Here is a 17753-nt window from a genome sequence, read left to right as displayed (position 1 = left end):
GCATGATTTGGTTTCTCAGCAGATACCTCCCATCGTTGTCACAGGTGTTGTAATGTTCATCCTACTTTAAAAACGTAAGTATTAATGAAGTTTTGTTATTCTTGTAAATGAAAACTAAGCTCTGTTGGTTTTTCCCCTACTTCTTTCAGATCCCGGTCTCCAGAATCTCCCCCATGCTGTTTCCTACATCGCAGGTCTCTCCCAGGGCTCGTTTTCCAATCTCCATCACTAGTCCTAACAGAACAGGAGCCAGAACTCTTGCAGACATCAAAGCAAAAGCCCAGCTGGTCAAAGCACAGAGGGCAGCAGCTGCTGCTGCAGCCGCAGCTGCTGCAGCCGCCTCAGTTGGAGGGACCATTCCAGGACCTGGCCCAGGGGGTGGACACAGTCCAGGAGAGGGTGGTGAAAGGAAAACTGCTAGAGGAGGGAGTCCAGACTCAGACAGAGTCAGAGAAACTGGAAAGGACCCCACACTGGAACTGGCAGGAACTGGAAGCAGGGGAAGTACGAGAGAGCTTTTACCCTGTAGCACAGAGACTCAGCCCCAATCTGAGACCAACACCCCAGGCCAGCCACAGCCTCATAGTGTCTCTGGAGCACAACTACAGCAAACCTCCTCAGTGCCTCCAACATACGCCATCAGTGGAGCACGCACAAGCGTCCCATCACCAGCTCATACTAATGTATCCCCACCAGCTTTAGAGAAATTGAATAATGAAAAACGGAATGCCACCAGGGCAGCAGCCACAGTGGCCTCTCTAAGCCACCCAAAAGGGCCCAGTCATTGTAGGCATGAGAAAGTACCTTCTGCTTCAGCAGGTCCTGCTCTAATCTCAGGTGCCTCACCTGTTTATTTTGCAGCTGATGGTACAGTTGAGCCCAAAGCAGGTTCTAATAAGAGTACAGCAAACCCTTCAACCTCAGCAGAGACAACTGCCAGGACTTCAGTGGATATAACTTCCTCCCCCTTAACATCTTTATTAATAGCAGCCACTTTAGAAAAGCTTTCTATACCCCAGGTCAGTGTAACTGTAGCATCTACTGGAGAAGCGCCATCCTTGAGCACTTTGCCAGCAGCTTCTAGCCTTAAAACTCCAGGAAGTTCTTTAAATATGAATGGACCCATTTCACGGCCAAGCTCTAGTATCCCTGCTAATAATCCTTTGGTCACTCAGCTGCTTCAGGGTAAAGATGTCCCCATGGAGCAAATTCTGCCTAAACCGCTTACCAAAGTTGAAATGAAAACTGTTCCACTGACTACAAAAGAGGAAATAGGGATAGGATCATGCACAGGTGCCAACGTACTGGAAAACAGCACCAGAGAGGAAAGTCATGAGAGGCCTTCTTATCCAGCTATACAGCAGCTGGGTAAAACCTTGCAAAGTAAGCATCTCCCCCAGGTTTCCAGACCCCTTCAGCTCTTTTCAGGTAAGGATCTGAGGGACTCTAGCATTGACACACACCAAGAAGGACTAAGTAAAACAACCCAAGATCAGATCCTTCAGACTCTTATCCAAAGGGTTCATATTCAGAGGCAGAATGTTCTCTCATTTGTGCAGCCTTCCCAATTCAACTTCACTCACTCAGGTTTCCACTTAGAAGACATCTCCACAAGCCAGCGGTTCATGCTGGGTTTTGCTGGCAGAAGGACATCAAAGCCTGCAATGGCAGGCCACTACTTGCTTAACATTTCCACCTATGGCCGGGGTTCAGAGAGCTTTAGGAGGACCCATTCTGTAAACCCTGAAGACCGTTTTTGTCTAAATAGCCCCACTGAAACCTTGAAAATGGGATATACAGACTGTAAAAATGCAGCAGGAGACAGTAGCAGCAGCAAAGAAGATACTGATGAGGAAAGTACTGGTGATGAGCAAGAATCTGTCATGGTGAAGGAGGAGCCCCAGGTTTCCCAGAGTTCTGGCAAGTGTGAAGCAAGTTCAGGATCCCATAGTAGAGAAACCCTATCCACTGATTGTTTAGCTAAAAAGAACGTGAAGGCAGAGACACCAGTGCGTGAGCAAACCACTTTAAGCAAGGAGAATTACCTGTTCACTAGAGGCCAAACATTTGATGAAAAGACACTAGCCAGAGATTTTATTCAGGCAGCACAGAAACAAATGGCTCATGCAGTGAGAGGTAAGACAATGCATAGCAGCTCTGAGCTTTTCAATTCCACTACTCTTCCTCCACCGGACAGCCCCACCCATCAGCCTCTCCTCCTTCCACCACTGCAAACTCCAAAGCTGTATGGAAGCCCCACACAGATTGGGCCAAGCTACAGAGGCATGATCAATGTCTCCACCTCATCTGACATGGACCATAATTCTGCTGTACCGGGGATGCCTGACTGCAGCCAGGTGTCTAGCAGTGTAGGTGATGTCATGTCCTTTTCGGTGACGGTCACTACCATCCCTGCTAGCCAAGCTATGAATCCCAGCAGCCATGGCCAGACCATTCCTGTTCAGGCATTTCCTGAAGAGAACAGCATAGAGGACACGCCTTCGAAATGTTATTGCCGATTGAAAGCCATGATCATGTGCAAGGGGTGTGGAGCTTTCTGTCACGATGATTGCATTGGCCCCTCTAAACTGTGTGTTTCCTGCCTTGTTGTTCGGTAATAAGTCTAGAAAGAGAACGCACTAAAAGGAGGCAGGAAGGGAAGGATTGGCAAGATGTGTTTTTTGCGTCCTTTTGTAATCACAGAAATAAACAAGTAGGTTTCAGTTGTCAAGAGACAAATGTTATTTAATCAGGAATACAGAGTACAGTTCTTACATTTTAGAGGAAGAGCACCTTGTATAGTAAGTCTGAGTCAAACAAGACTTTGTGAATTTGTGACAAGTTTGCACTTTCAAAATCATGTAAATATGTCACATTTTGTTTTAATATTTTTCCAAGTGTTTTTAGGTAATAATGTATTACTTTGAATTCAGATTTATGTTTTACTTTGTGACTCTTTGAAAAGTTTAATGCCATGCAGAGTTAAAGGAAGCTTGTCTCCCTTCTGTCCTTTCCTAAGAGGCTAGGAAGAGGAAGGAATGAAAGGTTTGGAGAAATGAGCCTTCGTACTGATTGTCTTGACTGTCTACCTGTAGGTCTTATGTGGCTTATTCATCCTTTGCAGAATACACATTCAGGGTTTACATAGTCAATCCCTTTACCTTAGATGGAAATTTCTTAAGTTCAAACTTTTGATAAGGTATTAATTTCATAGCTACTACTTCAAACTCTGAAAGCTCTGACTTAGTTCTTGGCTACCATAAGCCAATCCTGTTGCCAAGCACTCTGCATTTAATTTGTGGGTCCCTGCTATTCCCTAATTCCACTCCCCTGCCCTGATACAGTGAATGTGGTCCGTGAAGGATATGCCTCTCTAGCCCCTTGTGTACCATAGCCTGGGCAGGGCAACAGTTCCAGCAATAATATCCAAGTACTTAGTCGTGGGAGCTTACCAACAGGTTTGAAATATTAGTATAAAATTAACAGAAAAGGGTTAGTGATGGAGTGATTTGAACTATGTGTTTTGTTGAGCAAGGGCAGTAAAGGTGCTGAAACCGAATATAAGAGAACTTTGGGAAAGGATTTAACATTAGAAACAGGTAGCTTTCTTCTCTCCCAATCCACATGTTCTGGACTCAGCTGTTGCTGCAGGTGGAAATCTCATTAATGCCACATTTGCCATTCTGTTAAACCTGTTCTGACCTCCCTGGCATCTGAGGAGTGTGGAGTAATCTAACTATGTTACTTTGAAGACTTGTATGCGCGCGCGCACACACACTTATAAAAAGTCAGACACCTTTCCTGTTTTTGAAAATATGCCCACTGTTTTGTATTACTGCGGTCTACTGTGTGTTCTAGAAATTTCTAATGTAAAGGGGCTTCAGTGAAGGGCTTAAAGAGAACTCTAGAATGGCTAAGGGGTATCTAGAAAGGAGAGAGATTACCTCCAAAGCTTTGTTGTTTGTTTGTTTTGTTTTCTTTTTTGTGTATTTAAGCCTTTATCTAGCAACTAAAGAATTTTTGAGTACATATATTTAGATCATGGTTAAAGAACATTGAAGTAAGTCTACAGTTTACCAGAATTGGTATTTAAGAATCAGGTTTTGCAGTGTGCATCATTTGCATATTGATTTCAAGTTTTCTAATTTCAACTATGTAAAGTAAAAATACTGCTGTAACCTAGTACAGTCGTAGTTGTACTTAATATTCAGGATGTGATATTTAGAACATGCAGAACAGTGTAAACTTGTTAAGTCACATTCCAGATCAGGAGAAAGTAGCAGTAATTATCTTTGCTCGGCCCCCATTCTGCTACCCTCACCTTCTGTCCCTCCATGTTATACACTCTTTAAATATTTTCAAACTCCATAAGAAACTTCTTACTTTGTTATTTTTAATTTGGGGGGGGGTTTGGTCCAAGGCAAATAGAGGGTTAATACCTACGTTCTTATTTCAGCCGAGACCATATGATGTCCTTCTGGCTTCCCTTTTTCTTTCAGCACACACATAGCTAAGGGAAATGGAAGCTGCAAGGATTCAGGGATAAGGTTTATTAAGTTCTACAGCCAGTAAACAGAAACCATGGTTCTGTTAGTACCCTGGGTTATTTGGGGGCGGGAGGGCTTTAAAAGACCTGTTGCTGGTTAAAAGTTCCCATGCCCAGCTTCTGCATGCTGCACTTTAGTGGCAGGACTGAGGGCTGGTCTGCATGCTGAAAGTTGTGGGTTTTAGAACTGACCACATGGTACACAGTTACAGTACCAACTTGGGTTGATTAAAGTGGCTTTCTTCTCACCTTGCCTGAAATAAAAAGTGGTTACCTTAATCTAAGGATGGGTAGATGAATCAGGAAAGGAGGAAAGGAATCAGGGATTTTAAGTTCATTTAGAGAGCAAACCATATTGTGCCTCTTCTTGACCCAGGCTCTTGTAGATGGTCCTAAGATTTACTGTTTACCAGATTTTCTTAAGAAGTAATATAATACCCAGCTAATGAAACCTTTGCATTTATTAATGCCCCTAAAACAGAAATTGTGAAGTAGGTACACTGCCTCAATATTGACCAAATGGGAGAAGAGTTGGGTTCCCTTAGGTTGGCAATAAATTGAATACAATTCATTTATCAGTTTGTTTTAAAACAGTGCTTTCTACTTGAAAGTCATGAACTGAACAGGAAAAAAAGAAATACAGTCTGGCTCTTTTGAAAATAAGAAGAAACAAAATCATTAAATTATTGAAGTATGGCACTCCAGTACCTTTAAAACAATTTTTATTTTAGGTTTTCAGAATTTATCATTCAGTCTAGTAAGTGCTAAGCTTATTTTTATGGTATTAAGTTGCACTGTTTCGAATGACTAGTCAGGCATTATGCCTGATGCTTATGCCTCCAAGTGTGCTTGAAATACCTCCCACTAGGTCACCTTGGAGAGGGAGCACCAACAGTATATCATCTCAGTCTTGCTTAGAATGTTGTGCGTTGTCTAGTAAAGAAGGCTCCATGAATCTTAAATCTTACAGATTTTTAACTAAAATTCTCCATCCTATTAAATAGAAAATAAAGTTAAATAACCTGGAGTTGTTTGCTCTGCTTTTATTCCTCAACTCCTGTGCTCAAGATATTGAAGCTATCTGTTGCATCCCATGTAACATTTTAAAGAAGATCTGACAAATGTGTACTTTCTCTTGGGGGTAAGGGGAACATACTTGCATGGGCTGAGAGGGCACTCAGATGTACTTATTGTAGGAAATTATCTCAGATTTAATTACATAGCCAAAGGAAGACCTCATCGCCTTCCAGGTGAAGGTGTAAATTCATACATATTAATGACCTGACAGTCGCCATCCTAATTGCTTATTATTGCCGTTCTCTGCCTTAGAGTCCTTGAAAAACTCTGGGGTGAAATGATTAGATGTAATGAGGGGGGTCTCCTATGGTCATTACACTGCTATTTATTTCTAGAACTCACTGTCAATGAGCAGTGACAGTGTTTTTCTCTATGACCTAGATAGAGATTTGACTTCATGACAAGGAGGGAGAAGTCTCCCCGTTGCATTGCAACCGTGTGCTAAAAACTTGGCTAAGGCTAGTTTTCAGCTCAATTTATAGAATAGTCCAAAGAGACTGAGAAACATGATGATAGGCAGGGATCTTTCCTACCATGTTTCAATATCTGCATACTTATTGAGAGAAAACAATAGGTAAAACGTTTCCTAAAGTTGAAGAGCTTCATAGATTCTTGGTTACTTTATTTTTATTAATGCTTTACATTTGATACAACTATTAAAGATCAATTTTAAAAATAGCTTTCCAGTAATATATTTTAAGTAATATATATTTTAATATCTATGTAAAAAGACAGTGAAAGACGAATTTCTCATATATGGTATGTTTAATGTAGGACCTCGCTGTTAAGGCACAAATGATTTCAAAGGAAGTTATCTAAGGACACAGATTATTTCCCAAAAATGCAATAAGGGGGATAGTTTTGGAGTTTATCTTTTATTTTAAAGGAAAATTGACTTATTTACCACAAGCTAATTTTTTTTCCTTCTGGCTATAAGGTTTGTACAGACTGGTTTGGTAAATGCTAAACTTTTGTGTCTTTCTGCCTTTTTAAAGGAATTGTTATCATTGGAATTGAGGGTATGTACAGAGAAGTTGGTGTCAACACCATTTAAAAAGTCGTATTTTTTCACAAATATAGAAAAATCACTTTACATAAGAATTTTAAGTATTTGCAATAAATATATGTATATAGATTGTGTGTATTCATATATTCTTATTTTTCATTTTATTAAGTAAAAGATAATTAAAGTGAAAATTAAAACCTTGGAGTTTTTGGTGAATCTTGAGATTGACATACATCTGAGAGCGGTGTGGGTAAGGGCCCTCAGTTGTTGCCTTACATTACTATTGGAAGGTCACCATTGATTGTATGGAAGGGAGTAAAATGAGTAATTTGGTGATAAATAAGGGTAGCATTTTTTACAGAGCTAGAGTAAAAATGTTAAATTCTCTTAATATGTCCTCACCCTTAAACTCTGTCTCCTAACCATCTGATGTAACTGGGAAAGTAAAACTACAAAAGAGAAAAAATAAGGGCAATCTTTTTTTATTGATTAAAATTTTTTTAAAAAAATATGCCCATTGTTTGCTTTAAAAACAAAGAATGGTAAGAAAATATCTCAGGGGCAAGTAGGTTTTCCTTTCTCCCCACTGGTTAATAATTGATTAACATTCACTGCCAACACCTTCCAGGCCTGGGGTGTGTGAAGAAGTAATGTCATGAAGATAATAGAACACTTTTTCTGTTTCCCAATTTTTTTCTGAGAAGTTTCATAGCCAGTTTTTTGTGCCTGAGTAGCTTGGCAAACTTGGGTTTTGGACTGAACCAGATGTTAGACATTAATTGTCCATTGTTTGTAATTAAAAGATAATCAAATCCTGATGTCTAAGAGAAATAATTTTGTGGTTTTAAATACTTGGGTTTAGGATATGCTTGAGGAAGGAAAGTAATACCTAGATAGTCTTTGGAAATAAAGGTATATAGCTCATTCTTTTAAATGGATAATATATATATATTTATTTGATGACCTGAAAGAAAATAAGGTCAGAATTCCAAGAATGTTTCCAAAGACCCATGAAACTGACTTCATTGTAGTCTACTAGTACTCCCCCAAATTGTACTCAGTTCTAGTTATTTTCACTGTTAAAACTAGCATACTTTGGAAATTAATAAGTTTACATAGAATGCTTTTTAAAAGACAGCCTTATTATTTTTTAACAATTGAAATTTCAAACATTGGGGTTGCCCAAAAACATTGAAGATAGTTGAGCTATCCAAAAGAACAGAACTCTAAATCTTTACTGAATATACTGTTTCTAAGAAAATTTCTTAAGTCTCAGGGAACATCTTCATCTTCATCAATAATAGGAATGTAAGTGAAATATTAAATGTGTGAAGCAGACCATTTACAGAGACCTCCCCTCACCCCATTTGTAGCACATGCTCATCATTATTTAAACAGGCCTCCTACCTCACTGGAAGTAAAACTTACATTCAAGTAATAACATAGGAGCCTAAAGTTACAGTTGGTCTGTGGTTGAAAGAGAAAGCAGAACACAGGTTCAACTTGAATCCCAAACTTTATGGACATCACATCTTAGAAACCTGTGTTCATTGTTTTTTATATTACTTGACCACAAGTGGTCTAAAGAAATCTGATTTTGCATGTCTAGCCATTTTTGTGTACAAAACACATTACTTAACTAATTTAAATATTGAACACCTACTTGTGCTCTAAGGACTGCTAAAGTTCTGGTTATATATACATGGGTAAACAAAAAACAGCCATATAAATTGTGAAAGGTCTTAAAACCATTCAGCATGTATCAAGTTCAGGGCTCAAGAAGGAATATATGCTATGTATTTCCCAAGATGTTGGAAGTTTAACTGTAAATGAGTTACTAAATAGAAGCGTTTGAGACACTGGGCAAAACTGGCAAACCACGAAGAAAAGAAAGGCATTGCCCCTCAGATGAGACAATAACATGAAAGTGAAGAGCCATGTTAATAAATTTTGCATTTTTTGAGAACTGCCATTGGAAGATTTAAAGTTGTTGAAAGAAGATATAAAAAATCTCTTAGTAACATCTAGATTGATGAGAGAATCAGGCCAAAAGCAATCTCTTACAATTCTGTCAGTAAAGATGCTAAAAGGAATTAAAAATTCCTAACTTCATCTGGTAGTCTGGTGAGAAGGAAGCATATCCCTAAAGAGATGTTGCATCCCTGTTTTTCTCCATAGTGGATATAATTAGTGTTCTCTTTTATTCTAATATTGTAGAATTGACTTTTGTTTTTTCTGGCTCTAAGTTACACAACTTGAATTTTTTTTAAAAAAAAAGCTTCAGCAGGAAGCTGACCAGGCAGTGGTACAGGGGATAGAGTGTCAGCCATAGGATGTTGAGGACCTAGGCTCAAAACCCCAGGGTTGCCAGCTTTAGAAGGGGATCATAGATGTGACCCCATGGTTGCTGGCTTGAGCAAGGAGTTCACTGGTTTGGCTGGAGTCCCCCCCCCCCCCCATCAAGGCACATATGAGAAAGCAATCAATGAACAACTAAGGTGCCACAACTATGAGTTGATGCTTCTCATCTCCTTCCCCGTCTGTTCCTCTTCCACTTCCCTTCTCCCTCCCCCTTTGCTCAAAATAAGGAATTTCTAGCCTTTTTTAGTGACCTAAATCCTAATTCTTAAGACTTTCTGGTAGAAGATTTTAAAATAATACATCATATTTTATCAGTGCTTATTCAAGTTTCTTTGCCTTTTAAATCTGGGTTCTTGGATTTGCAGCTTGAATTCTGTATGCCAAAAAATATTGTCATTTACTTTTCAGAGAGGTATTAGGTGTATTCCACTATGTAATGTCTCATCTCTCCAGGAAGGTGCAGGGAGGGGAATAGCCTATATTTTCCTAGTACTAGATGACCTTAGAAGACTGAGTTTCTGTCATAGTCTATAAACTAAGGAATCTCGAATCCTTCATGTAGCTTTCAGTCTTAATTTAAAAAGAGAATCTCCAAGAAAGATTTCCTTTTAAGAGAAAGGACAACCTTGAAGAGAGCCAGAGATGATCAGCTATGGAGATGGGCTTTTACTAGATAGTGGGTTCTCTTGAACAGTAACTTGAAACTGAATTTGTTCTTCAAACTGCAAAGAAACGATAGGGTATTTAAAAACATCTGATTTCATCTTGACTGCGAACCTTGGGAATGCCTAGGGAAGAAGAAAGGTAAACCCAAGAATGGATTTATGTACATTTTGAATTACTCTTTTTTTTTTCTTTTTTAATGTTTTGGGTTCCAATAAGATAATGTTGAATTGCCATGATTGGAACATGGAATTTGACTTAAGGCATTTTGTGAGCTAATGATTTTCTATTGAATAAAGTAATGATTTTCTATTGAATTGTAGCGGCATCTTTAACCGCTGATCATAATTTAGAGTTGTGCACCTGTGTCTGTTAAGTGATGTAGATGTTGGCTCATAAATGCTATTAAATCAACTTCAGTCAGCACTTAATGTTATGAATCATGGGTTTTTAAAAATATTTAAAGTTCAGATTAGCCCAATAAGAAAATGCATTAAGTGTTATCAAAATACCTGAAGATACGTTAGAACTATTTAATACCCAACCTATGTTCTTACTATGGAAAACGTACACAAAATTTTATGTTTCTTGGGTCATGTTCCCCCCCCAAAAAAAAAAAAAAAAACCAGTGTCTAATCTTTTCAGATACAGCTTGGGAATGATGGAAATGGGACTTTGACCATGAGTCAGCAATTTTCATTTTGGGGTTTTCAGGCAGTGGCAATTTTAAGACTTTAGTAGTGACCCCAGTCGAACTTCTATGTAATCACTGCCCAAGCTTTAAATTAATGACACTTTTTCTGAGTCTCAAATTTGGTTTCTCTTTTGTTGCCTACTCTACAGAGATGGATTCTGGGTTGGGAAGAACCTTTTTGTTCTATGATAATAAACTATTGATTGAAGGGCAACTTTCTTCTTAGAGATTTCACGAAATAAAGTCCATGAAAGGTCTAGAGTACATGACAAATGAAACTCTAGGACCTAAACCTTTTTTAAGACAAAAGTGCTATGACCTACTTTTGAAAAACTCATCTTAATTCTGTGACTCACTGCATCACACTTTAAGACTTTCACCAGCACCAAGAGAATGGAAGAAATGACCTTAAATTGGTCTTGTTGACGTTAAAGTCTGTGCACATAGGCCTTAGCATTCTGACAAATAAAACTATGCCTTTTAGCTCCTCACATTCGTCTTGATTTCTCACTTTTAGATTGTTCCTTTCATTGGTTGTATAAAACTACCTTCTTCAGAATTGAATGTATAATGTTTCTGCACATGGACAAACTGTATATTGTCTTAATGAGTCATTTTATTTTGAATAAAGGCATACAGTTTTACTTTAGAGATTGTGCCTTTTCTTTCCCAGAGAAACCAGACATTATGTTGAATGACTTACCTGCTTGTTGCACCTTCTGTGCTTGATGGCACAGTTCTGGCTAAATTTGGATGCCACAGAAATTGCCAGTCTCTTAAGGCAGCACTCAAGGATTAAAAGAACTCAACATGATCTAGAAAGCGACTGTATATTTCAAAAGTAAAAAGGAAATTCATACAGTAAAGCTACAGAAATCAAAGCAGTGCGGTAATGTCATAAACAAATACATATATAGACCAATGGAATAGAATAGAGAACCCATTTTGACCAATGGAATAGAAAAGAGAGCCCAGAAATAGACCCTCAAATAGATGGTCAAATAATTTTTGACAAGGGTGCCAAGACTAATCAAATGAGGAAAGGATAGCCAATTCAATAAATGTTGCTGGGAAAGCTTGCTATCCACATGCAAGAGAATGAAATAGAACCATTATAAGGCACCACATACAAAAATTGAGCTAAAAATACAGAACCTCTCAGAAGAAAATGGGAAGAACTTCATAATTCAATTTGACAATTATTTCTTTGATAAGATGCCTAAGAATAAGCAACAAGAAAAAATGGATTTAATTAAAAATTAAAAACCTGTGCATCAAGAGACATTATCACCAGTGAAAAGGTAATCACACCTACAGAATGGGAGAAAATTAAATCATATATTTGATAAATCAATATTCAGAATGTATAAAGAATTCCTATGATTCCACAACAAAAGGAAACCCTATTTAAAAACGAGTAAAGGAACATTTCTCCCAAGAAGATATACAGATGGCCAATAGCACATGAGAAGATGCTCAGCATCCCTCATTACTAGGGAAATGCAAATCAAAACCACAATGAGACCCATTTCACACCCATTAGGGTAGCTGATAACAAGTGTCAGCAAGGATGTAGAGAATTTGGAACTCATGCATTCTTGATAGAAATGTCCATATTGGTGTATCTTTGCACTGATACCACAGTATCTTTACTGACTTTACAAGTGTTTTAAAATCAGTGTTAGTTGCCTGACCTGTGGTGCCACAGTGGATACATCGTTGACTTGGAACGCTGAGGTGACTGGTTCAAAACCCTGAGCTTTCCTAGTCAAGGCACATATGGGAGTTGATGCTTTCTGCTCCTCCCCCTTTCTCTCACTCGCCTCTCTAAAATGAATAAATAGAGAAAAAAAATTAAATCAGTGTTAGTCCTCCAATTTTGTTCTTTATTTTCAACGTTGGGTAGGCTATTTTAGATCCTTTGGTTTCTATATGAATTATATAGTCAGTCTTTAAAAATAGGATTTTGGAATTGTTTTAAGGTATATATCAATTTGGAGAGAATTGAGAACTTATTTGCCATTGATCCATCATTCCATTTATTTACATATTCTTTAATTTCTCTCAACATTGTCTTGTAGGTTTCAGTGACTAGATCTTTCACATCTTTTGTCAGATTTAACCTACATTTGATTTTTTAAAAATACTATGACAGTTTAAAAAAAAAATTAAATTCACTCAACTTCTGAGTGTTAATGGATATATAAACATTCAATTTATATTTTTATACTGCCTTTGCTAAACTTATTTAGTGCCTTCTTTGTACAGTTCTTTGGATTTTCTATATAGATGACAGGGTTATCTCTAAATACAGAAAGTTTTATTGTAGATAACTTTTCTTTTCCTCACTTTCACTGGCTAGAACTCCAGTACAATGTTGAATAGAAACAATGAGAATGGACATCTTTGTTCTTGATCTTGCAGAGAAAGCATTTAATATTTAATATTAAGTATGATATTATCTAAAAGTTTTTCCTAGATGCCCTTTTATCAGGCTGAGAAAATTTCCCCTATATTACCCACTGAAAGTTGGGGGTATTGTTCTGTTTTTTTTTTATTTTAATCAAGAATGGGTACAGGCAGTCCCTGGGTTACAAGCAATATAGGTTCTGTAGGTTTGAAAATGTTTTAAGTATTTAAGTGCACAGAAAGGTAAAAATAAATACTATGTTATGACAAACATCTAAATTGTGTTTAATAGGTAAATGTACCTGTTACACCTTACATATACTATAAATTAAACTTAAGAACAAACCTACAAAAACCTATCTTGTTAGTAACCCAGGGACTGCCTGTGTTGTTTTGTCAAATGCATTTTCTGCATCTATGGATATGATATGGTTTTTCTTGTTTTGTTTTGTTTTTAAATTTTATTTTTTGATTTTACAGAGAGAGGAAGGGAGACAGAGAGACAAACATTTATCTGTGATGGGGGATCAAACCGGCAACCTCAGCATATTGGGATGGTTCTCTAACCTACTGAGCTATCCAGCCAGGGCATAGTTTTTCTTTTTAGTTTGTTAATATTATATAATAAATTACATTGATTGACTTCATTTTATTAAGCCACCTTTGAATTTGCTGATTTTCTTTATTAGTTTAGTTTTTTATTTCATTTATTTCCACTCTGATACTTATGTTTCACTTCTTACCCTTATTTCACTTCTTTTGTTTAATTTGCTCTTTGTCTAGTATCTTAATATGAAGACTGATGTCATTAATTTGATAACTTTATTCTTTTTTAATAAGTGTTTTCTATAAATTTTCCTCTAAGTACTGCTTTAGTAGCATTCAACAATTCTGATACTCATATCTCTTCAGTTCAGAATACTTTCTAATTTCTTTTTTGTATTTTTCTGAAGTTGGAAACGGGGAGGCAGTCAGAGAGACTCCCGCATGCGCCCAACCAGGATCCACCCGGCATGCCCACCAGGGGGCAATGCTCTTCCCATCTGGGGCATCGCTCTGTTGCAACCAGAGTCATTCTAGCACCTGAGGCAGAGGCCACAGAGCCATCTTCAGCGCCCGGGCCAACTTTTGCTCCAATGGAGCTTTGGCTGTGGGAAGGAAAGAGAGAGACAGAGAGGAAGGAGAGGGGGAGGGGTGGAGAAGCAGATGGGCACTTCTCCTGTGTGCCCTGGTCAGGAATCGAACCCAGGACTCCTGCACGCCAGGCCGACACTCTACCACTGAGCCAACCGGCCAGGGCCTCTAATTTCAATTTTGATTTCTTCTTTAACTCATTTGATTTAGAGGTGTGTTACCTAGTTTCCAAATATTCAAAGACATTTAAATATCTTTCTCTTATAGATTTTAATTCCATCATAGTCAGAGAACATACTTTGTGTGACTTGAATTTTTCTAAATATATTAAGATTTGTTTTATGGTCCATAATCTATGTGCTTTTGAAAATAAAAAAGTATATTCTGGAGCTGTTGGGGTAGTGTACTATAAATATCAATTAGGTCAAGTTGGTTGATAAAATTGTGACTTCTATATTTTTACTGATTTTTTTTGTCTACTTGGCTTTATTAATATCGAGAGGAATACTAAAATCTTCAACCACAGTGATAGATATTCCTTTTAATTCTGTTTTAATTTATGTATTTTTTAATAGACTTTTTTACATTTCCATCAGCATTGAATGAGAGAGTTCCTGTTGCTTCACATCCTTGCCAGCATTTCTTGGTGTTTGTGTTTTTGGATTTTGGTTATTCTAATTGTAATTTAGTGGTATCTCATGGTTGCTTTAATTTGTATTTCTCTGATGACAAATGATGTTGAAAATCTTTAATATGCTATTTTTCACCTGTATATTTTTTCTTCAATATTATTTATTGACTTTACAGATTAGGGGGGAGATATGAGAAGTATCCACTCATAATTGCTTCACTTTAGTTGTTCATTGATTGCTTGTTGTATGTGCCTTGACTGGGCAAGCCCAGGGTTTCAAACCAGTGACCTCGGCCTCCCAGGTGGACACTGTATCCACTGCGCCATCACAGGTCAGGTCATATATCTTTTTTAGCAAACTGCCAGTGAAGTGCTTTGCCCATTTTTAAATCAGGTATTCATTTTTTTATTGTTAACAGTTCTTTATTTTGTATAACATTACTTTATCAGATATGTCTTTTGCAGATATTTTCTCCCAGTTTGTGGCTGTCTCCTCATTCTCTTGACTGTCTTTTGCAGACCAGATTTTTTTAAATTCTAATTAAGTCCATCTAACTAATGATATTTTTTCATCAATTATGTCATTGCTGTTGTATCTAAACAGTCATTACTATACTCAAAGTTATCTAGATTTTTCTCCTAGGTTATTTTGTAGGAGTTTTATAGTTTTGTGTTTTACAGTTAGGCTTATGATTTATTTTAAATCTTGGTCCCTCCCGAGTACCTGTGTATATTGTATCTGGAGTTTTATTTCATGGTTTGTTTGTTTTTGTTTGTTTTTGTTTTTAATGTGCCTTGACCACGGGCCTTCAGTGGACCGAGCAACCCCTTGCTTGAGCCAGCTACATTGGGCTCAGGCTGGTGAGCTTTTGCTCAAACCAGATGAGCCCTCGCTCAAGCTGGCGACCTCGGGGTCTCAAACCCAGGTCTTCCACATCCCACTCCGACGCTCCATCCACTGCGCCACCGCCTGGTCAGGCGTATCTGGAGTTTTATGATGGGTGAGTTGGAGAAGAAAACCCATAGATTTTAGTCTTTTTCTGTTCTGCATAACAGGTGTTCAGTAAATATATGTTGAATTAAGTAAAATTCTCAGTTTGCATTTTGAAATTCTACATTTGAGAGGTGGGGAAATAGGACAGACAGAAGACAAGGAGGCTAAATAATCTTTTTAACAAGTCTGATCTGAAAGAGAAGAGTTCATTAAATACTCTATAATTTCAAATTATATTAAATAAGTTGGTGTTAAATTATACTAAAATTATTAAATTCAAAATATTTAGCTGAACAAAAAGATTTAGCTGAAAGGGATAGGCAAAGGCATATCAATGTTATGTAACTTTTAAGTGTACTTAGGAATGAAAAATGCTCTTCTCGATTTATCTGTAAATATGTATATTTAGACAAATATACAGTACATCTTTTCTGTTTGCTGAATCAATGCTTCTCTGTTTTTTGAAGCATGCATGTGTGCGTAAGAGCAAGAGAGTCAGGGACAGACAGGAAGGGAGAGAGATAAGAAGCATCAACTCATGGTTGCGGCACCTTAGTTGTTCATTGATTGTTTTCTCACATGTGCCTTGACTGGGGGGCTCCAGCTGAGCCAGTGACCCCTTGCTCAATCCAGCGACCATAGGTCATGTCTGTGATTCCATGCTGAAGCTGGTGACCCTGCGCTCAAGCTGATGAGCCCACACTCAAGCCAGATGAACCTGTGCTCAAGCCAGCGTCCTTGGGGTTTCAAACCTGAGTCCTCCATGTCCCAGCTTGACACTCTCTCCTCTGTGCCACCACCTAGTCAGGCAATATACTTCTCTACTTTATTATCTTAATTGCAGTAGTAACATTAGCATTCAAATATTTATTGAGTATTAACCATGTGCTTGAGGATTGGGAAACAGGAGCGAAGGAGAGAAGATAATGACAAACTTACTCCATTAGTATGACCATGTCAAGGTCAAGTGGGCACTGGCCCTTTGTAAAGGGGGAAATCTGGGCATTTCTATTATTTATGGCAATGCACCTACACTTGTATCACACATCTATAGTTCATATGGTGCATTACAAAATATATCACATTTAATCCTCACTCTTCTGTAAGGTAGCGATCATCATGCTTATTCAACACAAAAATCTGAGGCTCAAAGGAGATCAAGGATCCACAGTCACAGTTAGTTAGTGGCAGAGATGGGGGAGGAGCCCCGTTTCCCAGACCCTTGATGCCAGCAGCACCACTGCCTCCCTCTGAGAAGGGGCAAGCATGCCCTGGCATGGCCATGGCCGTGCCTGGCCTGCTTAGTTCTGTTCCCCTTCTGGCCCTTCCCATCTACTAGGGAGGAATCCCAGCCTCCTTCAGGGGAAAGAAAGCCTTGCAATTAGACTAAATATAGTCTGGCAGAGGCTGCATTTCATTTGGACTAATTATCCTGTCACCCATCAGAAGAACAAAGAGGGAAGAATTTGCGGGCCCCATCATTTCCGTTCCTCTCACTAGCTTGAGCTTCCGTGTAACTAGCCTGGCCTGTGAGCTGGTGACAAATTCTAAGAGAGCAGACATGCTGGCTGACCGAGGAGTGTCTGGGCTGCCCAGGAAGCCCCTGGTAATGACAATACTGCTTCAATCTCTAGCACAATGACCCTATTTAGAACTGGAGGGAGGCTGGCCTGGTGAGAGATCCCTCAGTTCTAGAAATGCCCAGATGAGGGGCAGAGAACAAGGAAAGTTCCTCAGTGGGCGCTGCAGCCGGACAGTTGTGTAATGTATTTATTGATAACCCATTTTGCAAAGCCTTCCTTGTTCTCCCATCTAACATACACTGAGCACATGCCATGTGCAAGGCATGTGGGCAGTTTATTAAAGATTCATGATAAGGAAACCAGAAGCAACTTCACTGAATTTCTAAGGAGTTCAAAACCAGTTAGAGAAATACAAGAAGGAAAGGCACTTTGGGGGTAAAGAAGAGTTTCATCACTGCAGACTGCTATGTCAGGGGCAAATTTAAGCAATGAAATATCATCCCAGATGGTGTTTATGAAAATCTTGTTTATATTGGGGAAGTGCTATAGAACACTTGGCATCAGCCAGTAACACATTTTTTAAAAGCATGAAGAAGGATTCTTAAGCGAACACAAAATTCTATTAACCACAAGTATTACATGTGATTCTGATTAATTTGTTACTTTCTGTTGAGGATGACTTTATGATAGAGGTAACATCTGCAGGTGAGCTCAA

At 38.4% G+C, this 17753-nt stretch overlaps 1 protein-coding gene across 3 annotated transcripts in view; it reads left to right on the top strand.

Annotated features, from left to right (window-relative positions):
* The window catches only part of ASXL2 (ASXL transcriptional regulator 2), a 121933-nt gene extending 110937 nt beyond the window's left edge, over positions 1 to 10996 (top strand). For all 3 annotated transcript variants that reach the window (XM_066266646.1, XM_066266645.1, XM_066266647.1), the window contains one exon: positions 150 to 10996. In XM_066266646.1, coding sequence (XP_066122743.1) covers positions 150 to 2618 — 2469 coding nt within the window. In that variant the 3' untranslated portion in view covers positions 2619 to 10996. The remainder of the gene's footprint in view (positions 1 to 149) is intronic.
* Positions 10997 to 17753: the final 6757 nt, after the last annotated feature.

Source organism: Saccopteryx bilineata, chromosome 3 (genome assembly GCF_036850765.1).
Source record: "Saccopteryx bilineata isolate mSacBil1 chromosome 3, mSacBil1_pri_phased_curated, whole genome shotgun sequence".
Lineage (NCBI taxonomy): Eukaryota > Metazoa > Chordata > Mammalia > Chiroptera > Emballonuridae > Saccopteryx > Saccopteryx bilineata.
This window is presented reverse-complemented; position numbering and strand designations above follow the sequence as displayed.